This window comes from Camarhynchus parvulus, chromosome 2 (genome assembly GCF_901933205.1).
Source record: "Camarhynchus parvulus chromosome 2, STF_HiC, whole genome shotgun sequence".
NCBI lineage: Eukaryota > Metazoa > Chordata > Aves > Passeriformes > Thraupidae > Camarhynchus > Camarhynchus parvulus.
The window spans coordinates 10,458,153-10,482,459 of NC_044572.1; the positions used below are offsets into that span (position 1 = coordinate 10,458,153).

At 39.8% G+C, this 24,307-nt stretch overlaps 1 protein-coding gene across 5 annotated transcripts in view; it reads right to left on the minus strand.

Moving 5' to 3' along the window:
- The window catches only part of DIP2C (disco interacting protein 2 homolog C), a 310,694-nt gene that overhangs the window by 69,482 nt on the left and 216,905 nt on the right, over positions 1-24,307 (minus strand). For all 5 annotated transcript variants that reach the window (XM_030943865.1, XM_030943864.1, XM_030943862.1 and 2 more), the window contains 10 exons: positions 22,446-22,556; positions 12,161-12,284; positions 11,442-11,551; positions 9,965-10,067; positions 9,519-9,583; positions 7,635-7,728; positions 7,398-7,517; positions 6,419-6,533; positions 2,436-2,575; positions 712-848 (listed from right to left, as the gene is read on the minus strand). In XM_030943865.1, the coding sequence (XP_030799725.1) occupies positions 712-848; positions 2,436-2,575; positions 6,419-6,533; positions 7,398-7,517; positions 7,635-7,728; positions 9,519-9,583; positions 9,965-10,067; positions 11,442-11,551; positions 12,161-12,284; positions 22,446-22,556 (1,119 nt within the window). The remainder of the gene's footprint in view (positions 1-711; positions 849-2,435; positions 2,576-6,418; positions 6,534-7,397; positions 7,518-7,634; positions 7,729-9,518; positions 9,584-9,964; positions 10,068-11,441; positions 11,552-12,160; positions 12,285-22,445; positions 22,557-24,307) is intronic.

A 24,307-nucleotide genomic window follows, 5' to 3' on the forward strand; every position in this document is an offset into this window, starting at 1 on the left:
AAACATTAAACAAGAAAGAATTGTATCTTAAAAATAGGGATTTTTTCACTTTTTCTCTAATTTCTGAAGCCTTACAGACTGTCTTCAGCAGAAGTTAATGATAACAAGTGAGCAGGTACTACAGAGCTATCAATACAGCTGTGTGCACTGAGTCAGAAAACAGATCCCCAGAAGCCAAAAGGCTTTCACCTAATGCAATTCAAACAAAAGCAGATGGAGACTAATCAGGAAAAGGTTTCTCTGCTCTTCAGATATATCTCTTGAAGACTACATCTGTCAGGATTCTGTATAAATAGAAGCCTTAATGCTGGAAGTGCTGTGGAAATGTTGAAAAGTGCTTTCTAGAGATATTAAGCAGCTTTCTTACTGTTTGCAATAATCAAACTCTGCACACAGACTTACACAATATTACCTTTTGATCTTGGTCTTTCTCACTCCTTTCCTTCTGATTTTTTTCAGCTCCCAGTATCTTATTTGAATATTGAAGTAAAAGCTCTTCAGAGCCAAAACTAAACTTACATAAAGATCTACTATTGCACTTAATGAAATGGGCTTCAGTGCAGATTATCTGGCTAGAATATAGGTCCCAAGCCACAAGCATTGATTAATATTGCTATTCTTATACTGTTAATAGCAATACTTCATGTCAAATATCACCTTGAAATAGAAAAATTTCAAAAGGATTTTATATAGCACTTTTTGTCAACTTACCTCAAAAGTATTTTTGGTCATGCCCGAGAGTCCATAATATGATGTACCTGTTGCAATAGCACATACACAAAGTTCTCCTATCTCATCTGTTTTACAGAGCTGAGGAATTCCATCTGGCTTCACTGAACACATTATAGCTAGAGGGAGAAGAAAGGAATTTAAAAAATACTATAAAATGAACCACAGAATAACATAAGTGCTGCGGGAAAGACATCATGGTGGAGATGACATAAACAAATGAATTACATGCAGACTAATGTATAACAATCAGTTTCTTGAACATTATGGCTTTCCACATTATCAAGAGGTTTTCTATTATGAATGATATTTATATAAAGAATGCAAGGATCTTCATGTAAACTCAGTCTTTACATTGATAACAATACTTATTTATCTTGCTCCCTGAAACTGCAGTGCATCTGTAGTATTGCTGTGAAATGTGATTGTGTTCCCAGCTTTGCATACTGAAAACCAGATCTGCCTCAGTCAGTGCAAAATGAAATACCCTAACGGAGCCCTTGATAATTACTATACAGCCAGGGAGGCAGGCAACCAGGAAATCCACCTCTAAGAAAGTAGCAAGTAATACCATATGAAAGACCAAGATATTCCAGCAGACTAATAGGGCTGTTTTACTGAGGATCTATCAGAGCTCAGACTCCCTCTGTCTGGCGTTACAGCCCTGCAGAGACAGCAGGAGCTAAACAGGAGGGATTAGAAAGCACTGGTCTGAGAAAGAAGCACTATTTAATGTCAACCACTTGAACAACAATCAGGAATGCTGCTTCAGCTATCATATCTGGAGTTAGGAGTACAGCATTGGTAGATTTTGTAATTGCAAAGAGAATATGATGATCAGGGATGTAGAAAGGACACTTTTAAGTACAAGTGCACAAAATCTTGAACAACCTTTCACTCAGAGGATAAACAGCAAGCAGCACTTTCATTAAATTTATCAGAACATAATATGAAGTGCAAGATGGCACATCTATTATAATATCTTGTATGATAACTATTAAACAACAACCAATTGTATCTTCCTTTATTCCTAAGCTGTTCAACTGAAATTTTGTAAGATGCATAATTATTTTATTGCTTTTATTGCTTTGGTCCATAACAAGCATTCTCTTACAAAAAATACAGTATTAGCCTTTTCTAGTACCCATAGCATCTTATTTAAAATGTAGCTGCCTTATGAAAAGTGTTATCTTCCTCTTCAGAAGCACTGGTTTCAGTTTGAATTTATCAACATGAATTTTTCAGTCATACCTCCTCTATCTAGTAGCTGGGTGATAGCACAAGACCTTTGGAAAAACATTCTGCAAGCTTCCAGATAGCAATTTTATTGATTCTTAGCACAGGCTATGAAAATTTTCCCTACTGAAACGTTTTGTCCTGGTTGGACTTATGGATATTTATAGCCACAGTACTTTAACTTCCTTATTTTCTCTACCAACACCTCACAGTTTAGGAACAGATGTGGTGGCAGGTTATTTAATACATGTTGCTAATGCAAGCACAGAAAGACTGAGGTAAATGCAGACAAGAAATCTTGGGATTTCCAAACCATGAAGTTTTGTAAGGTAATGCTTTTGGACTAAAATGTTTTCAAGGAGCTTGTAGTCCCAAAGCTTGTCATCCAGCAACAAAGTACGCTCAGCTGCAACTTTCTACTGCCAATTAGTTGTACTGATGGATCACAAGTTTCAAAGGAAGTTCCTCACCTCCTGGCATCACTAAGCCAACATCCTGGACAGTCAGGACAGAGAGCTTTTCTTCAGAGTCCACTCGAATCACGCCGTAGGTGAGCCCGTGCATGGACAGGACTCCTCTCCCCGGCGGCTGGTTGCTGTCATCTGTTGGCCTACGAGCACGGGTTAGAGCATCAGTGCACCATCAGGCAGGGGCAAACATTTCCTTGTGCTTAATGCACTGCTACTGCAAATACTCCTCTGTTTCAAAGGTTTACAATTCCTCCTTCCTGCCTCCCCTGTTAGGCCCAATAAAATTCTGTTTTTCAGTCATTTCTGAGTAATTACATCCTTCATTCAGTACCCACCCACATATATGGGGCTGCTGAGATGCAAGTAATCCCTAACATTTACCCAAACAGCCTGTATTTAATTTTCAGAAAAAATTATAAACATTGCCTTACCACCCAAGGTAAGAGCTGTTACCTAATTTTTAAAATACTGAAAGATGATGTAGATGATGTGGAAGGAAACTGCACTACAAATATTTGGAACTGATCAGTAAATAACTTGATAAATTCTATATGTTATCTATTTTGAGGCAACCTGGCATAGATTTACTGTCAAGTATCTGTGGAAGACACAAGGACTTCACCATCTTCATTTTAGTGCCTATAATTGAATCCTTCCTATTCTTAATTTACCACATGAAAATTAAAACAAATGACGCCTTCATCAGTCATGGTCAAAATATGGATGCAGCATCTCGGTAACGCCTCAGTTTGCTTGGATTCATTGCTGTAAAATTCCACAGCATCAGCACAAGATGCCTGTCAGCTTGTTTCAGTATAAAACCACCTGCTGCACCAGTGGATACAATCATACCTATGGAGAGTGTGCCTTGAGTAAATGAGTGTTGACGTATGCAAGTTACGAAGGCAGGGGAATGTGTCAGAGCTTTTCATGTCTGGAAGGACTCTTGCACTGTCCTGCATTTTAAAACGCAAAACTGGAAGGTGACATGGTGCTGATTTGAGTTCAGGTTATGCATCCCTGAAGAGCAGACTCCAGCTCTTTTCAGGATGGATAAAACAGTCAATGTTTAGCTCACAATTCTGTGTTTTTCCCAAATACTCCATCACAACACAGCTATTTTTTAACAGACAATGTCCTTTGATGTGACATTTCTCCTCTACTGTGTTTGAAATACTAGATGGGCCTCAGCCAGTCCTGCTCATGTAAGCCTTGCCCTGATGGGCTCTATAAATTTCAATTAATAGGTTTTACGAGCCATATTTCTCAAGTGACATTGTCAACAAAGAAGGATGTGAGCGTGCTTGAAATTGCATTAGAGCATAACAAATGGCACTAGTAAACAAGCACCTGTGATAAATAACACTCCCATCATGTAAAAGGAACTTTCAGTGACATTATTGATCAACTTTCCCTCACCCCTGCTCCCCAAAACACACATTTTGTGTTCATGAGGAGAAAGGTCTCCTGTAGGCTTCTCACAGACTTCCAGAAGCAGAGGCCATCTGGACTTTCATCACATCCATTTTCTTGCACTACTTATCACACAAAGCATTTTGAGAGCAGCTCCTTCCACCATTTACAGATAATACAATCTATTTGACCACTGCTTTTTGCCAGCCATTTAAAAGGGAAAAGAACTTGTCCTTAAACTTTTGCATTCCCTTAAGCAAGTGGGTTCAGACTAATATGCAGTAAACCAAGGGGAATAACATGAATTATTTGCATGACACATTCCTTTGAATATTAGGCTTTGTGATTCAGCACTAAGGCTGAAGCACCTCTAGACTATTACTGTCTTTTTCTAAACTATAAGGTTATTTCAACTGAGAACTGGTTTTGTTACTCTTCCTTGTAGGAAGTTCAGTAAAAATACACTATAGATTTTGAAAGAGTCAGAGGATTAACAGGGAGCTCTCTGGATCTCTGCTCTGCAGGGAGTCATTTTAATGCATACTTCAGCAGTAACTCTTTGGAAATTGTATGATAATGACTTTACTGTCAGTGGAGATGGCTTGAACAAAATGAAAAATACTACATCTCCCAAGTTCATCTAGCATTATCCTACCATTAAACAGAGTTCAAATAAAAGGAGATGTGTTCTGTAATACTCACTGCAGTAAGAACTGCTCTGTAATTACACAGTCACGAACTGAAGATAAAATGCCTATTTTTTTTATTCTGAATTATCCACAATGCTATGTGCTAATAATTTTTTTTGTAAGGTTTCAATGCTAGTTAATTTGGAAATGAATTTTCAGTCCTTCAGAGAGCTGTAGGCACAGAGCTTACGTCTAGAAAGGGCACACCAGTCATGCCATTATGAAGTTTTCCCACTTCCTAACCTGTGATTTGAGCCAAATTTTCCAGGGTTAGCCCAGGAAATTAAAAACCTGTTCAGGGCTCAGCACAAGAGATGTCTGCTGCCCATTCACTTCCTCTCTGAAGTTACAGACAAGAATTTATTCCAAGGAAGCAAAGGCTTGCACAGCCAATGGCAGGGAAACACATCTAAGGGAAAGACACTTGGTACTTCTTGTATGAAGCTAAGAGAGGCAGGTGGAGCTGAGTGAAGGGCTCTCTGAAACCCTGTGGTTCACAGAAACACAACTAACCTGGGCAGGCTAAGTTCCTGATGGATTGCTTTCAGATGCTCTAAACTAATAATGAGGTGGCTGAAAATCAACCACACTCTTGGCCTCGTGTCCTTCCTCCTGTAAATGTTCTGTTGGAAAGCTAATTGAAAATCTAGTTAAATTTCACTTGGATGGTGTATTTAGGAATTTGTGGCAGGAAGTATTTTACTTAATGCTGTTTTAGTGCTTTACACGTTTATATTGCATGTTCTAACATGAAGCAATTATAATTGGCTGCAGAAACATGAGCTTCAAAACAAAGTGCTTATTGTTCAATGTACAATTTTTGGAAAACTCTGCCAAAACAGACAATACTTACACCACTGGCTGTGTGCTACAGCCCTCCTGACAGGATACTGCTGATGGAGTCAAGTCATATGAGAGCCTGAGGGTGCTGGGGGCTCAGCCTGGAGGAAAGGAGGCTCAGAGGGGACCTTATCACTTTCTAAGTGATGTCCTATACATATCCTATATATATCCTAAGTGATAAGGGAGGTTGTAGCCTAAAAGGAGGCTGTAGCCAGGTGTGGCTTTTCTCCCAAGAAACAAGTGACAGAACAAGAGGAAATGGCCTCAAGTTGTGCCAGGGGAGGTTTAGATTGGATTTTAAGAAAAATTTCTTCACCCAAAGGAAGAAGCACTGGAACAGGCTGCCCAGGGAAGAGGCTGAGACACCATCCTTGGGTATTTAGAAGATGTGTGGAAGTGGCACTCAGGGACACAGCTCAGTGAAGGCTCTGCAGTGCTGGGTCAATGGTTGGATTCAATGATCTTAAAGGTCTGTCCCAACCTGAATAACACTGTGATTGTATATACATAACACTCAACAGTTCTAGTAGCATTTAGCAGTTTTAGTGGAATTTATCTATTTTATTTCTAGTCACAAATCCCTCAGACTTAAAAAGCATTTCAAGATGATTACTGAAAGTCTGTGAATGGTTAAAAGTGCCTGTCAGCCAAAAGCAGCCTGCAGAAGGTCATAATTCTCTCTAAACAGAGTACTTAAGAATATGGTTTTCCTCAATGGCAATTCCACTTAATTCTCTCATTTTAATTAATTTTATGCTTATGGTGGCATTTTTACATTTTTATTTACAGAATTTCCTTTTGCATTTCAACTTATTTAATTTAAAATGAGATAAAATTACAGCAATGGGAGCCATAAAGCATTCTGAAGTTCAATCATTACTCTAAAAGTTCTTCTTGTATGTCTTCCTTGGACATAAACACATTGCAAACTATGCATATCATATAGAACTTAAATATGCAGATTCATATTTAATTTTTTTTTTCAAATTACCAGATATACACATTCAGTGGGTCTGTTTTCACTGGTGTAACACATACCTTCGAATAGCCACAGTGAGAGCTTCTGGTGAACTAGCACAGGGACAAATGACCTCCTGCCTTAGACCTTTACTTTGGAAGACATTGAGAAATGCATCACAGGAAGAAATGGACCCTGGGGTAAAGAAAAAAAAATAATCAGACAGAAAAATAATTTGATTTCTGAAGTGATGCTATTCAAACTGCAAATTTACTGTTTAATATATAGGCTTTTCAGGAAAAATCATTTTAAAAGGATCCTTGTCCACTGGGAAATACATCATAGCTGCTACAACTATATATATATATATATGTATGTATGTATGTATAAACAGTTGCATATATGTGTACAGGGAATAAAGACTCATTTTTAAACATGAAATCTTTACATTATGCTTACATAGAAAAGCCATTACTGCTGGATTTACAGTATCAATTTCATTGCAGTGTTTTCTTCTAGGATGAGGGAAATTAGGGATTTAACTCATAAATTCCAAACTACTACAAACAAGCAGAACACCTCTATGCTGGTATCTTAAATAATACAGAGGAACAGCTCATGCTGTTAATTGCCATGAAGTGATTCAGATATGTTTCTCTAGAGTAACTTAAGTATTCCCCTAAAATTCTCAGTTACTTCTGCAGCTGAGAACTGTCATTCAGGGGAAATGTTCTGATCCTTTCTATGGCTTAAGGTCTTCATTGCTTCAACTTTTATAGGTCCAGTCTTTATACATGACTGTGATGTTAAACAAAACTAGATTTACTGCAACTTACATTATATGTAATATCAAGTTTGTTTCGGGATGAGCTAAAGAAAAATATACTTTGAAAAAAATCCCAAATTGATTACTGTTTCCACAAATGTCACACTGTTTGTAGTAGACAAACTGCATATTTTGCAAATATTTTAGCTAAGAGGGGTGAAGATTGAAGCTCTAAGTGCAAGAGAGAAGAAACCCCTTCCTGCTCTGTCCTGCACTGGAGCAGCAGAGCTTACATGGGTTGGCACCATCGGCCACTATCAGCATCCGCAGCGAGGAGAGGTTGATGTCCCTCTGGTCCCGATGTGCCACCAAGGCCCAGTGCATGTCTCTGGACTTCACACAGGCCACTTTTGCTGCAACAGCAATGAGAAAATTACTAACACACCAGAGAAAAGCTAGGCAGCTGTGTTATCAATTTGCACTTTTGATTCTGACTATCAAGCAAACTTCTGTGTATTCTTGTTCCTTACCTTTGTATTGACAGACTTTTTGTATCCACGACAGAGGATTCACTTTCATTAAGGAGTATGGAATACTGATGACATGCATCATGTTCATGACACTCTGAAATCAAAGAGATAAAAGGGTTTGATACAAAAATTGTCGCAACTACTCATATTGTGTTATGGGCAGGGGCATCTATGCAAACCACTCTGTTCTGGCATTCATCTTTTCCTATCTAGCTACCTACATGAAGATGAAACAGACACCCATTTTCCAATGCTTTAATTAAGGATTAAGGATTTATATACTAATCAGATTGTAACTTTTATGCAGTACTGAAAAAAAACATATTCTTTCTATTCATACTCAAAGAGGTTCACTGTAAATAGAAAAAAATTTAAAAGAACATTGGGTGAAGAATGTCTGCATGCTTGCTGTGCAGTTAAATATTATCCCTAAGCCTGATAAACTGCCATATATATGAACACGGTACTGAAAAGGACAAAAGCAGTAAGACATCTGTCTATGGAAATCCATCTCTGGGAAGACTAAAAGCTACCAATGGTAGTGGAGCACAAATTATTTAAAAGACAGGAGACAAAGAAATTGAAATCCTAGACTAAGCAGAAATCAATTTATTTTAAAAGAAAATTAATGAAGGAGGTTTTAATCTCTCTCCAGATGAGCTAATTCCAGTATTTTCAACAGGGTCATGAAAAGTTCCAGGAAGTTTAGAAAACCCAGCTGAGTGAAACCAATGACAAACCCAAAGCTGGTCTCTCAGTCTGAGCCCATCAATTGCATCAGTGATTTCCCAGTGTCAAACACACATCCTGTAAATGAGCTGCTGCTTTACTTCTGTTAGCATTTAGAAATATCTCCTCAGGGCAACACGCTTCTCCTCACAGCAGCTCGGGTTAAATACAGTATTTGTTTTGGAAAACCCAGGTTTAAGAAAGGTTAAGTGTCCCAGTGGATTAGTCATCTAAACACTTGCAGAGCTGCAAAAGATAGTTATCCTTTCAGTCTGGCACAAGCATAGGTACAGGAAAACAGGCAAGTACTGAAAAAAAATTAAGTTCAGAACAAGATTAATGGCAAAGGAAAGCACAGAACAGCTCTATTAGACATTTGCTTTCAGCCAGTGATAAAGATGGTTTTTAACATGAGATACTTATGGGTGTTAAGCCTAATCATTTCTGCTTCAGAAATGTTATTACTGCACTTTCATAGTGAGAACAGTGTAACACTGCATGGGAAAAACATATCAGATCATTGAGAATCCTGGGGACCCCAAAATCATGGGACCCCCAAACAATGACCCTTCAAGAGCTGACATCTGTTCTTAAAATGATCAGTGAATAGTAAACAATTTGTCAGTCACTGATTGCAACAGCACCTTAAGAAGCAATCCTTCAAAATATGTCAATTGTCTCCCATGTCAACTGAGGAAGACATTCCAACATCAACTAGAAAATTAATGCAATTTAAAGTATTGGGAATACTTAATGTTAGCAAAACCATCTGTTGGTGGGAGTTTTGACAGGGAAGCTAGTCAGGGGCAATAGGAACTGTGCCACTGGATCATATCCCTACAGGGGAAAGTACTGATTTGATTTGTTTCTGCTACAAAGTTTGATCTCAAAATCACATATTGGTAAGATAATATGATAAGAATGGGATCACAGTACTTGACATGATACACAAAAATACACTGACATCTTTACCATGCTCATTACGGGTAAATGCACCAGGAGAAGATCATGGGTTTAAATTACATCTATTTTGCTTTCAAAGCAGAAAAAATTGCATTAGAAGAAACTGTAGGACATCCCAGTTCGTGACAGCACTAAGCATATTAGGTTAGTTTATTTTCAAATACTAAGAGAGAATAAAAAAGACATACTTACTGTAAGAATTCCATGCCATAAACCAACATCCTTCTTGAAATCTAGTACATTCACAATTGTTTCAGCTGTCCAACAAAAACAAAGTAGAATTTATTTTTTAGAACATGGCATTGACCCAAGGCAAACCCACTCAAAGGAAGGAAGCTTCAGTATAACATGACTGATGACCTCAAATGTCAACTTTCAAATTAAATCTCCACTGCAGGATTTATATTGGTTAAGACATTATTTGTACCTCTCCTATAGATATTTTAAACATGAACATATTTCCTGAAACAAATGAAATAAAAAAATCATGTTTTTAAATCTAGAAGCCTTTGGCACCGAACTGTGTAAAACATTATATAGGAGACTGATGAAAATAAATGACAATCCCCACTTGATTTTAAGGATGATGTACTGTGATGATGTACACATGTTTTAAGGATGATGAGTACATTCCATACCTTCTGTGTATCCACATGCCTGGGTCAGAGCTTGGCAGTGTGTCAGCAGTGCAATCCTTGTCACAGTTACCCCAAGCACACTTCCATCTTTACATGTTTTGTACTAAAAAGAAATAAGCAGGGAAAGTCAGTGTGAAAGAATTGCCATAATTCCATTATTTAATAGCTATGTTTAAAGTGTTTCCTCTGCAGGTGAATGATGGACACATCTAATGACTCTATTTTAAGAAGGCAGCAGTACTGGGGAATTTTGGAGGCATTTCTTTGTTAAAAGGCAATTTTTATTTTTTCTTTCAGCTAGGCTTTCTCTTTTGACTGAAGATTCCCAGGTTTGGTATCTGAAATCCATGTGTTGTTTGAAAACAGGCATCATGGAAACATAACTCTAACAATTCTGATCATGTCAGTGACTAATGGACTGGCTAGATTTAGCAGAGAATAACCTAGTTCAGTCTGTTCAGTGTTTACATGTTAGATTTTATAGGCCAGCCACTAAACCCCACCTTCTCCCTTCTGCATCTTACAAGGCATGTGATAAGTGCTGACTGCAGAATCCTTGCTGGGTGCTGTGATAATAATCTATATGTATACAGCCTGAAAGACACAAGCTCTTTGATCAGGAGAATGTGAGACACATGAAAAAGCAGCAGAAAAGAGGTGGGAGGCCATTGGTGATTATTGAAATAATTTTTGTAACTTTATGTAAGTGTCTGAGAACTATCAGGGGTAGATAATAAATTAAACATTTATCTTTCTCCATGATGAAGATACTCTATATTTCTCCATGATGAAGATAATCAGCAAGATTGAGAGTGAAGACATCTCTGCTTCTCTAGCCCAGTGTCCTGATTGCACTAAGACAGGAAACACCTTTGGTCCATTCACTTGCACTTAGTCCCTTTGAAGAATAATTTAAATTCAATATTTCCACCACTGAATTTAAAGCATTTGAGTCTATCCAGAAGGGGGAGAAAATGATGGGGAAAAAAAGGAGGAAAATTAAATTCAACAGCATTGCTAACTTTGCCCTCCTGATGCGGTTCTGTTGTTGGCAGTGTGACTCATAAAGCAGTAAGTGACAGGCAAGCATTTGAACAAGAAATTCTTTCTTTTTCAAAGAGCCTGAAGATTGGGATATGAGAACTGAAGCTTCACTGTGAACCTTGTCATCTATCCATTCGAGGCTAGTGGGCAAGCCCACACTGAACAGAACCAAGATTGCTCAAGGCAAATGTAATATAACACTGCAGCAGCCACATAAAAATGTTAATGTTAGAAACACCCAGAATACAATTTAACATTCCATTGACTTTTCTGAAATCAGTATTGGTCGAATTTATTAAAAAAACATTACTTATTAACAAGCTAAAGCAGGATGTTCTTTGCTTCTGTGACTACTGAATGAATAATGATGTTTACCTAATCCAGAGTGCCACATGTAATGATTTGAGGAGAAGATGCATCTTCATTAACTCACCTCAATGTAAGCTGTGTCATTGTTGGCATCCTTGATGTGTGGGAACCAGTCACGAGGTGGCTTGGAGAGGTGTTTAGACTCAGTGACAAACCACAGCAGCTTTGGCCAGCCTGAGGTACAAACAAAAGCCAGCTTTCATTGAGTTTCTGCAGGATAAGACAAGACAAAACCTTCCCTGCCAGAGTTTTATTCTTGAAAAGTCTGTGTCACCATTACCTAAATACTGCTTCCTTTGAACCTCAGTGTAGTATGGGAAAGAAGATTTTGCAGATCTGCTTTTTTAACACAGCTACTGAGGTGTTTTTAGGCAGTCCCTGAGGGAATGGCTGGGCAGTTTATGCTGTTATTGACCCCAGCAGTTTCATTAAAACTCTCCCATGAGAAGTTACTGTCCCTACACCTCACTGAAGGAGGGAATCATATGAACACTTCTCATCTACTACAGTCCTAAGTCTGTTGGTTGTATTTTTGTGGCCACAGATGGTCTCAGCAGCCTGGCTGAGCCAGCAGAGAACTGGACTGGGAGCACTGGTGCTGCTCTCCATCCATAAGGCTGGCACAGCCACAGTGACACACCAGGACAGCAGTGTCACAGCAGCCCAGCTGCTCCTGTGGCAAGGGTTTCATCACAGCCTGACCCTCACCCACAGCCACTAAACAAGAGCAGTTTGTTGTAGTAAATGACCAGTGAGAGCCATGATAAACTAGGGCCAGGTTACCTTTAAACTGTGGTATCTCCCCTGTGGGGCTTTTAGGCAGTCCTTTATGGCATGCATCGCTGGTCAAGGCCACAGTAACTCCACAGCTTCCAAGCAAGAAGCCTATTTGTTGACTTCCTGCATCCTAAGAGATGACAAAATACAGAATTAATTAGAAGTGATTACAGGCTGAAAGCACTTTTGTTCTTGGGCACATTATCTTGAGAGGAAAATTATCTTGAGGTCTCTTTGCTTTAAATTGATTTCCTTTTAGGTGATTATCAAAGCTCATCTGGACATTGACAAAGGAATTCCACAAGCTAGGTATCCTCTTGTCTGTAGCAGTATAAATCATAAAGACAGTGGAAGCCATCAGATGGCATCTGCTCTTGCAGCTCTTCAGAAATGACAAGCGGCTGGGAGGAATGCCTGATCTGACAGAGGGTTGCTCCATCCAGAGGGATCCCTGGAGAAACTGCCAACAGGGCCCTCAAAAAGTTCACCAAAGGCAAATCCAAAGTCCTGCACCTGTGGAGGAGCAAACCCCTGTGCCAGAATGGTCTGGAGAGCAGCTTTTTGTGAAGAACCTGGGAGTGCTGGTGGACAGCAAGCTGAGTTTGAACCAGCAGTGTGCACAGGAAGGCAAATGGCATCCTGAGCTGTGCAAGGCAGAGCATTGCCAGCAGGCTGAGGGAGGGCATCCTCCCCCCAGTCCCAGTGAGGCACATCCCCAGGGCTGGGCTTCCAGGAGGACACAGAGCTACTGCAGGAGTCAGCAAAAGGCCACTATGATAATCAAGGGACTGAAGCATCTCTCCTACAAGGGAAGAGTGAGAGCTGGGACTGCTCAGCCTTGAGAAGAGACTGCTTAGGGAGGGATTCAGTCAATGTGCACAAACACCTGAAGGGAGGCTGTGCAGGAGATGGAGCCAGGCTCTTTCCTGTCTTTGCCCAGAGACAGGACCAGAGGCAATGGACACAAACCAAAACAGAGGAAGTTCCCTCTGACAATCAGGAAATGCCTTTTTACTGGGAGGGTGACTGACACAAAGCACCCATAGAGGTTGTAGAGTTTCCATACTTGGAGATATCCAAAAGCTACTGTAGATATAGTCCTGGGCACCCAGGTTGAGCAGGGAAGCTGGACTAGGTCACCTCCACACATTTCTGCCAATCTTAACCGTTCTGTGATTTTGTGACAATTCCAGGAAAAAATATGGATTACAGATGCTTCCACCTGGAAAAAGCTTTCAATCATTAAGATGTTATGATGGGTGTATAGTGGTGAGGGTTTCCCTGTTTATGCTGATCTAACCTGATTTGTCAATAACCATTTCATTGAGTAGTTACAGGCACATTTCAGGAGCACCATATACAGCCGAGTGCCCATTAGAGTAAGCTCATTACATTTTACTTTTATCAAGGGGATAGAAGCAGTGAGATTAAGAAGTCATGTAATGATTCCCCAGTCTAGGCCATAGTTGTTCTTGAGGAGATGCTGTGCTTCTACAGCATTACATCTGCTTTATGTATAGTGTCTTGTCATTACTCTTTTATGAACTTTACATCTCTCCAACAGGCTCTTCAACAGAGCAAAGCCCTACATGTAAATGCACATAGAAATATTGACCCTTTCTTCACAGAATTATTCTACTGAAAACCACCTAAAGATACTTAAAAGATCAAATTAAAATATCTTTCAAATCAACTATAGAGCACATTCAACAATGGAAACAACCAGAAATATGGAACAGTTGCCTTAATTTATTGATTTATTCAAAGCAAAATTGTATGATGGAAAGAAAGCCCCAGAGCCTAACTGACTAATTCTTAATGCAATTTTTATGTAGTCAGATAAAACCAGCTAAAATGGAGAAGCAATGAGAACAGAGGAAAAGCAAAAGCTTATTTTTCCATTCCACCTCAAAATATGTATATGGCAGCAATTATCAGAACTTTGATAGCTGAGCAATGTGAGACAATTAACTGATCTGTCAAAGTCTATGCTATATAACTCCTCCTATCCAGCATTTTTGTATTTGCTTTTGCTTACTATAGCCAGAATGTTGATAAAACCAAGAAAAAAATGAAAAGGCATTTTTTCAGCAAGGCTTTTTATACTTAAACTTGTGTATCATCTCTGCCCATATAAAACCAGACAATGAGAGTATTCTGTGAACAACAGAGGATAATAGTGGTGTCTCCATGAACAACACTTTGGGGAGCATGTTGTTGGCCCCACCACACTTGCACCAGTGGGGCTTCCAGGACTTAATGGGCTTTGTCCAGCATTAATTCCTGTCCTCAGTGATTCTCATGTCAGCTGCTCCACATCTCTGTTGTCAAACTCATGGGCCAAGCACTCAGCAAGATCTAATCCTGGTTCCACATGAGGATGAGACCTGTCTCCACTCTTGGAGACTGCTCAGAGGAAGGAAATGTGGGTGCCTGAACAGTGCAGGAGGGATGGCTCTCCTGAGGGTCCCTCAGAAGGAATGGCAGGAAGAGGAAGGCTGGAGTACTCCATGGAGAACACCACTCGGCCAACACAGCTTCTGAGACCTGCTACTCTATCATCTATAAAGGGAGGTCATGAGTTCCTAAAATATCAGATTCATACTACCATTGCTCACAATTTCCCATTAAATTTAATCTAATAAATGCTTACTAATATATGTATGAATTTCTAACTACCAACTAAAAATTTTGATTTTATAAATTTTATAATTGAATGCACCAATAACATTGATATCAAATTTAAATTACAATGTTGTTGTAATTGTATATCCTATAAAAGACTGCTACAAATTGTTTTACTACTATATCAAGAAAATGCCAATTCTCAAGCAATGAAATTCCATTTAATGCTGAACTTTGTGAACAGAAATTAACCTAAAAAATTCCATTAAGAAATCTAACATAAGGAAACCAGTAGAAAGTGTGGATCCTCAAGTATCAGCATACCACGGCCCTGGGGGATACATCAGCTAAGAAATCACCTGTCAAACTCTTCTCCCAGCAAAAGAACAGAACAGAAAAAATAAACTTGTACTAACAGTGTAGAGGTTTTTAGACAACACAAGAAAGAACACCTACACTTTCCCTTGGTGCCATCTCGACTGTCTTAGGGGATGTCCACATAAATATTAATCATTCATTTGTAGCAGTTCACACACATACATAGATTTCTTAAAACAATCTATGCACATGTAACAGTTTGTAATAGCACACTGCTTTACATCAGGACAGCCCACCTCAAACAGCATTAAAATCTTCACCCTGTTCTTTTCTGAGCAGATATTCTTTCAATTGTAAGGAAAACATGACTAAATTATCATGTGACACAACACTGCTACAGGAGATGGGAAGAATTTCACCAGGCATGGGCAGTGTGTTCCACAGACTTTCAAATCCCTTTCAAATCCACCATGCTTTGGTGGCCACAATAAATCCTGCCTTGCAAGACAAAGGCAAATCAAGATGCTGAAGCAGAGGTGCTGTGAAAGACACTCTTCTCAAGGGCCACAGGAGCTCCAGTTGAGGATTTTGCAGTATGAACCCAATGAAGCTTTCTGGAAGTCTCCTACTTGGTGTCCATCAATTCCACCTTTAGTCTCAGTCTCCCCCACCTCATAACTACCTATCCTCACCTCTTGCCTGCTTCTGGTGGTTCCATCCTGATCCAGAATCTAAAACTACTGCAGAGAGCAGAGACAGGGTTGACATCCCTTGTCCCATACAGGTTCTTCTGAAATAACTGTCACCCCACAGAAGAATTTGTTTCTAACTACTCAAGGAGTGTTGAGATACTGGACTGACAGCCAGAAGGTGGAAGCCTTTATACATCCCACATCCCTGAAACCTTTTTACATCCCACAGATACACCACAATGATCCTCATACACTCAACCATGTAAACACAAGTCTTTGCCGCTCCTCATACCTCAGCATGACAGGCCCAGAACAGTGAGGACCGTGGGCAAAACTTGTGTTTGAAAAATGAAGGTTGACCTAAAAGTGCAATCCTTTGTCTGATGCTGTCAAAGTCTACATGTGGGCCACAAAAAGGGCTACTGACTTTAAGGGCAATGACTATTACAGATTTGACTGACAAACTATTAGCCTGTCTTTGAGCAATGTGAAATTAATGGTTGCAATGGTGAAAACTACTTTATAAGTTGCAAAGAGACACAACCAAATAATATTCTGCCAAAACCCCCAAATCCTCTTCCCCTCTGAGAACAATCAATCTCCTGCCTGTGAATGGAATAGATTTCCAGGACACACTGGTTTGTCAGAAGTGCTACTTGCTATTTTGGTTATCTGCTACTTGGCAACTCCCCACTTGCCATAAACACTTTATTTTGCTGAATGTTGTAGGGGTAGGAGAAACCTCAGGGAGCTGATGGAGATCAAGCGAAACAACTGAGTGCAGTCCCAACTGCAGACAGGGAGAGACTTGCCAGAGATGCTCATTGTCAAATCCTCCACAATTCACAGTCTGAAGTAGCATGTAATGCAAGTGGAAGGCAAAACACAGAGCTGAGGTATTGTAGCATGAAGTTTGAGACCAATTGCTGACTTTGGAACTATCACTTTACATTTCTTGAAGGCACAGCACTTGCTGGGGTATGAAAATTGAGGTGTGCATAGCTTTAGACTATGTCTGCACACACCTAGAGAGATCAATCTTTCAGATGAAGCAATCCAGAAATCCTCTCTGCTGTAGGCGGCCATTCAAAGTCCTCTAAAGACTTTTATTAAAGGTTCCCTAAAGGTTTTCACCAGTACTTGGAGGCAAACTGTCTTCTTCCTGCTGCAGAGTGATAATTCATTGTCAGGATAAAAAAATCCCACGTGTGGTTGCATTTCAGCATGCTGTTAATGTCATTTCTCTAATGCTTTGTGAGAGTATCTGTGTGAAGGAAAACAGTTATGATCCTGTCTCCGTGAGTGAGAGTGCATGTCCTTATCTAACAAGGAAGGAAGAGACAGCCTGTGCAAAGGTTGGCCTGATAAAGGTTACTTCTGTTCACTTGCAAATCCCAGACTGCTTTCAAAATGAGAATTATGTGGTGGAGCATCACAGACTGAACTAATCTTGTTTTCTGTTACAACGCTTATTTGAGCTCCAGTGCCCTTACCCTAACAAAAATTTGCTGGTAAAGAACAAACAGGGCAATGATCAGATGTAAAGGCCAAGCATCACCAGTTCTGAGCCAAAAGAGGCATCAAGGAAACCTTATTTTTTTTTTTAAACACGAAGACCTTAGTAAAAATTAAATACAGTGCAGACACAATCTTCATACCCAGCTTTAAGTTGAAGAAATTAACTGTCTCCTCAGACAACAGCTTTGGTATCTGCCTGCAATTTGCGTGTGAAATCTGCAACTATGAGCATCTTAACATCCAAAATCTTAATAAAAGCAAGACAATGGTTATTTTTGACAATAGTTATATTTGGACACTGCATGAAATACAATATTCTCTCCAGGAAATTACCATTTCCTAAACTTGAAAATATAATAAGGAAACACAGACTTCAAAGGATCTAAGAAGATTCTCTGTGGCCAACTGAGCAAGGACATCTTGGTGCTCCACTGCTGAATGAAGGGTATGAAGAGGGATGGACAGGCACAGGGCTTGCAGGGCCCAGCAGTTCACACAGTGGGGGCTCAGGGAATTTACATTCTTTGGGGGGACTGGAAGAATATACCACTGAAAAGAATATATGAAACATTTTGTACATATTTTAAATGCTGGGGAGAAAGAGATGCTTTGTCAAAAGCTGTTCAAAAGCATGTAGAGCTCCAGTGTTTCTGGCATGCTACAGCCCTACAATGAGTAAAGCTGAGAGAAAGAAAAGCTCATTTTATCTTGAGCCCTGAAACACTAGGAAAGATGTCAAGGTGTACTTCCTTCAGTCTAGAATTCTTTCAAAGCAAGATATGACTGGGACAATTTCACTGTCTTGGAAGAGATATACCTCCCTGGCTACTGTTAAAGCTTTAATAACTTTTCAGGATTTAATAAAAAGAGCTCCTCAAAAACAGTTTATACCCTGTATGAAGCATTCTTTAAAAAAACCTCAAGTGTCCTGAGTGGGTCTCCAGATTTCCTATGACAATACACAATTCTTCCAATCACACTGTGACAGCCAGCATCTGGAAAAGTACAGAAATGCCTGCTGGAAGCACACATAGCATTAAATCTAATAGGCTAGGAAATAGCATTTTGAGTGAGAAATTAATTTTTACATGCTTTCATGTCACACACACCCTGCTACAAATTCTGCCTATGATAAGGAGGCCATGAAGATCTGTGAGGGATAGATTTCTTCCTATGTTCACAGCATGTGACTGAGCATAACTGTGAATGTGCTTGGAGGACAAAAATGTTATTTTTAGATTAAAACTGATTAGCTCCCCTGACTGTATCAGAGCAGAATAATAATATTTTTCACGGCGCCGATCAAATGGAAAAAAACATTGACCTAAAAAATATAAAGAAAAAGAAATCAAAACCTTATTTTAAAATCTTTTCACGAGGGACATAGTAAATCACTGTTTGAACTAGAACTCAACATGTTGAAACGCCCATCTCATCTACTTTGACAGCACATTCTATGACATAGTTTGCAACTCACAAGAGTGGCACTTCTGAAGGAAGAGATGCTGTATAGGACACATTGTTTGATAATGTTTGGGAAACATAAGCAAATTTTGAGACAGGGACACCATTCTGAGAGAACAGAGCCTATAAATGAAGGGATGAGGATTAGCTCTAACAATTTTGGGGAGTGTTGATGATAAAGGCATTGCAATGGTACTAAATTCATGGAAAGGAGGAGAAATAAAAATTCTGCTTCTTCTATTGTTACAATGACTGCAGAACCCCTGACTGCTCTTAGAATGAAGAGTTGGTTTGGGATTTTGGTTCTTAATTTTAGATCAGACGTCCCAAATCCAAAGAGCCAAAACCATGCTGCAGGAATTCCAATTTCCAGTTTTTCTTTGCCAAACACTAGGAAGCTTTCTGGGAATAAAACTGGAGAATGTTGCATGGCTGCTGGATGTTCAGACAATTCATCCCAGATGCCAAATCACACATCCCCTGAAGTCCTGGGGGTACTCTAGGTACTCTAGGTGGGATGCAGAAGAAAAGAGCAAGGCAAGATGGAACTTCACCTAATAGTGAACTGGGAAAAAAAATCCTGTCAAAATCTTAAAAAATAACAGTTATACTAAAAAAAAAAAAGAGAACACACACAAAATCTACATGCTGGTAAAGCAAAAGCTGCTACTTCCATGTGGATACAGATGTCTGCAGAGCAATCTGTAAGGCAAAAGTCTACCTGGCTGCAAAAATTACTGCTCAGTTTTAAATTGCCAGGGACAAAATTCTGCACAGAGCTATGAAACACTCTTCTTTATGAAAATGTAGAACAGTATTAAAGCTGCTAGCACAAACTTTAAATATTAAAAATGGCTGCTAATATAACTACCTGAAATAGCTCATCCTGTATCAGCTTATTATTCTGTAAGCCTATAGTACAATATAAAATGTAATTGCTGGTCTATTTGCTAGTTCACTTCTCTGTCTTCCAGAAAGCAACCCAAAAGATGTCCACTGCCAGAATGTACTGAAGCATGCAGAGCAGAGAACAAATAATGGGAAAGCATAAAATAACAGTCTAGGCCATTGTGTGATGACAGGAATGACATCTTCCCACGGATGCCAGGAGCAATCCACTGCCATTTGACCAGGCAGAGGTATTCCTTCTGGGACTACTCAGAACATGATTTTCATCTCATTGTTTCCACTCCAGTTGCCTTTCCATATAAACAAATGCAAAGATATTTGAAATAGTATATGCTGTGAGATTGCATAGCTTTATTTATAGAGTATGGATCATGTTGCTTTTTTAACTGACATCTCTGTTATTGTGTTATTAATTTGATATTTAAACACTGTGGCAAAAGATAAACAGTCTGAGTCTGTAGATATTCCTTTATATAAATATATATATATACACACATGTGTAAGTGCATATTTATATATCCATATATAGATACAAATTCAAAAAAAAACCACCCAAGAGGTGCAGCCAAATTAGGGTAAGTTATTCATTTGACACAGAGTATTTACTTGGACAGCTGGATTTTATAGTTTACGGCGTGGATGCAGTATCAGATGTTCCAAAATAAATCAAATTTACACCTATCTATGTGCTTTAAAATGTCATTAGACCTCAGAGAGTAGTAACAGAAAAAGACATATTAGATTTTTTTAACCCTCAAAACCATGTTGCTTCTTTATTTTTTTTCATGGAATGAAAGCAGATTTACCCATTTGAGCACTCTGTAAGATCTTAAAATGTACATATTCTGCTGGTCTTATTTTGTTGATGCATATAAAATCTCTGCTTTTTATCAAAATAATGCACCATGTTATGCAACTGCCTCAGACTAAATGTACTTCCCTCAGATGTGAGAGCACAATGAGGGCCCAATGCAAACATTTCTACTAAAATCACCATCCTTGTTCTACAGCCATGTCCACCTCTCATTGCTCCCAAATGCACCATTTTACAAATGAAACAGCATAACCCTACTCCCCAAAGGAGGCATGATGGCTGAGGTCCCATCCTCTCCCCTTGCATGGCCTTTCCAACTCTCCTGCCTCTTTCCTCCAATCTCAGACAGTTTAAGCTGGGGTACATCCTGTCTCCTCTTTCCCTTGGCCCTTCCTTCTGCTCAGTGGCTCTCAAGTCTGCTCAGCTGGATCATGATGTCTTGCTGTCTGATCCATTCCCTCCCTCCATCTCTCTCTCCTCCTTCACCAGTTTATCAACTGCCCCCTCCTCCTGCTCCCACTCCTCCTCTCCCTGCCACCTTCTGGTTTCACCATGGTGGGCAGGAGCCCACCACAGATGATGGCTGGGACATGTGTGATTTGACAATCATGTAAAATTACATTATTGTAAACATGTTTTTATATGTGGGGAAATGCTGAGGTCAACTCAGCTTCCCAGAGGTGAGAAAAGCTCAAGCGGGTTCATTTAGAATGGAATCTCCAGATATTCTGAGTTGTTAATTGGCTGTGTGAGATGTCCAAACTGCAAAGGCTTTGTGAGGGCTGACAATCTTGTTTTCATGGCTTTCATTTGAAAGGGAGGGTTCCTATCTACCAAATAAAGATTTGAGCTTCTGCTCCAGAGTACTCTAACACTGGAACATTTCAAAGAAAAGCCCTTGACAATTGAAACATTGAAAATGTGACCAAAGCAGGCCTTTGCTCAGGTCTTTGCCTGGCATCTCATGGCTTCAGTCAACATTTTCCAAAACAGTTCAGTTTAAAAAGAAAACTTGTAAAGATTAGAGAACACTCCTTGTGTGGACAAGCCCAGACCAAATAATTAAAGCAAGGCATTATTAGTACTAGCTAATAAAAGAGCAATTACACAAGGGGTATGTGGGGGCAGCCAGACATGGCAAATTAAGGGGATATGACCAAAACCAACTCTTGTAATTAATAAATACATTTTGCTGTTCTTACAGCCTTCAAGACATACATCCTCAGATTCTGCAGAACCTATCTAAGTGATCCAGCTGTGGTTCACTCCACCTCTCACTGCCCCCAGACACTCCTTCCAGCTGGAACTGCTCTAGCTGTATCCTAACACTCCTCTGGGATATGTGGTTGTATCTTTGAACCACCACTGGATGTGAAATGCTTTTGATTAGCAGTGATCAGTTTTCTCTATGAATGTATGTTCTGTGGCAAGAACTCCTGAGCTGAATTTGTTCAAGTGCCACCCTTGGCAGAGGTGACCATGGTGACAGAAGCTTTGGGACACATATGCACATACAGACACAGGAGAAGGCATTTCCAGAACAGCTTTGAAGTAGCACACACAGCCCCAGTGGCATTATAACATAGCTTGGGTTGCAGGGACAGGTGGAAAATCAGCAGTTGTTGCCAATGATTCTTTGTCAGTGGCCAACGCCAGAAGGCTTTAAAAGGCAACAAAGGTAATCCATCTATGACTAGCAAAGCTGTTCTCTTGAAAAATTTTCCTCTCATTTTCCATGCAGACCTGCATTTGCTGAAACTGCAAGCACATCTTCAGATTTTCTATCACAAAACAGAAGGAACTATATATAATTCCCCACACAGCACTATCTTGGTATCCTCAGATTCAGAGCTAGCTAACCACAAAAATGTACTCAAAAGCTATGTTCAGTTGTGATTTATTCTGATGTAAGTGCTAAAATGGAGTAAAGAGAAGAAAGTGAGTTCCCCACCTTTCTTGTAAGTGGCACTTCAATAGGGACGGGGACAACTTCTGCAAGCAGGCAGCCATAAAATGCCACCATGAAAGCAGCAGGATCATTGTTAGGAAACACCAGGGTTACCTGAAAGAGAGAGATTAAAAATGTACATTAAAAATGCTTTATCCTAGGTATCAGATCATGATAACTGGAGTTTCCATGCTTCCTTTTGGATGCAGATGATACTGGAGCACTTCTAAGACAGCTATATTCAAATGCCTAATAACAGATGACTGAGGAATCAGAAGGAATTTATTCTGATAAATATTATTTTTATGAATATTTTCACTTAGTATGTAGTTAAATATTTTCATGCTGCATTGTTTCCTACATTGACAACACCTTTCATCTGGTTCTGAATTAACTGATTGCTTTATCAGTGTTAAATAACCTAAGTAAATGGAATTAGAAGGATTTTAGATTCTAATGTTCTAATTTGCTTGAAGTTACTGAAACTGAAGTGTACATGTGATCAAATCAAATTATGCAGACTTAGGATGTCACTATGCCAATCATTAACACACTGTTTTGTTTCACTACACTTTGCCTCATACAACAGTTCTGTTCCAGGACTGTCCTGCTGTCCCAGTGTGAAGTTTCTGTGTGCTGTGTACACACAAAAACTGGTATCACATACCAACCTAGGTGTGGATTTGTTGAACTTAACAGCTTCAGGGCTAGGGCTGGGGAATTGTTTAGATAAAAGAATGCCAAAACCAATCACAGATCACCAGAATGCTCAGTGGGTCTGAGCTGTGCAGCTTAACTCCTGCAGGCCCTGCCTGAGGCAGGACAATGCCTGAGATCCTCCACAGGCAAAGGGAAAGGAGACGGGAGGGGTCACAGCCTTGCTGAGGATCCAGCCACTTCAGAGAGCCCAGAGCTCTCCTTGCAAGGGCAGGAACAGGACTGCTCTCACTGGGGAATGGCCTTAGTGGCTGGATCCTCTCTGTGCTTTTATTTCAGTTCAGTCAGATGGGCATTCTCAGCTCATCTCCCAAACAGCTGTAACACAGCTGGTAACTCCTGCACGCTCCACTGCAGCGGCATGCAAAGGCATGGCAAATTACTCCAAATCTCTTTCCCCTGGGCTGCCACACAGGACAAGGGTGTATTATCACAGCACCTTGCCATTTGCTGAAACTTAGCAGCTCTTGAGTTTCGACTGCTTCAACATCTCTGGAAACCCAGGGCACTGGGAATTTTTCTCTGTCTGCTCTGGGGTGCCCTGACCCCAAGGGCAGTGCTGACTTTGACCCTCATTTATGGAGAAAGTTTCCCAGACTTCAAGATAGACCAGAATCCACAAAAGTGTGAAATAGATTATAGAGAACAGTGTAGGTGTATCACTTGGTGAGAAATTTAGGGTTTGGGATTTTTAGTATGTTGTGGATGGAAGCAAGATGGAGGGCACAGGGTGCTGTCCTGGGGTTTTTTTTCTTGCTTCTTCTTCCCTCTTCGGTTTGGGTTGCCTTTTGTAATTGGGCAGAAAAGTCCACATTGCAGGCTCTGTGGGATCAGTTATTGGGTTAAAAGGGAAAATAATCCAGGTGTCAGTTCTTAATTGGATAGTTTAGTCTTAAAAGACCTTGGAACAAGAGATTGTTGGCCATTTTGTGCCTTCTAATGAAAATCTGCCAAACTCACAGTAGTGAGACTGTTTTATTGACAAGAAATAATAAACACTTGAGTCCAAACATGAACTACCATCTCGAGTGCCTTCAATCCAGACCCAGAGAAACTGACAACTAGTACTGCCACAAACATGCACTCGAGTTTTCTTGAAGTAAAATCATGATGTTTCCATGTATGCTCCAAGCTTCAGTTACTGGAGA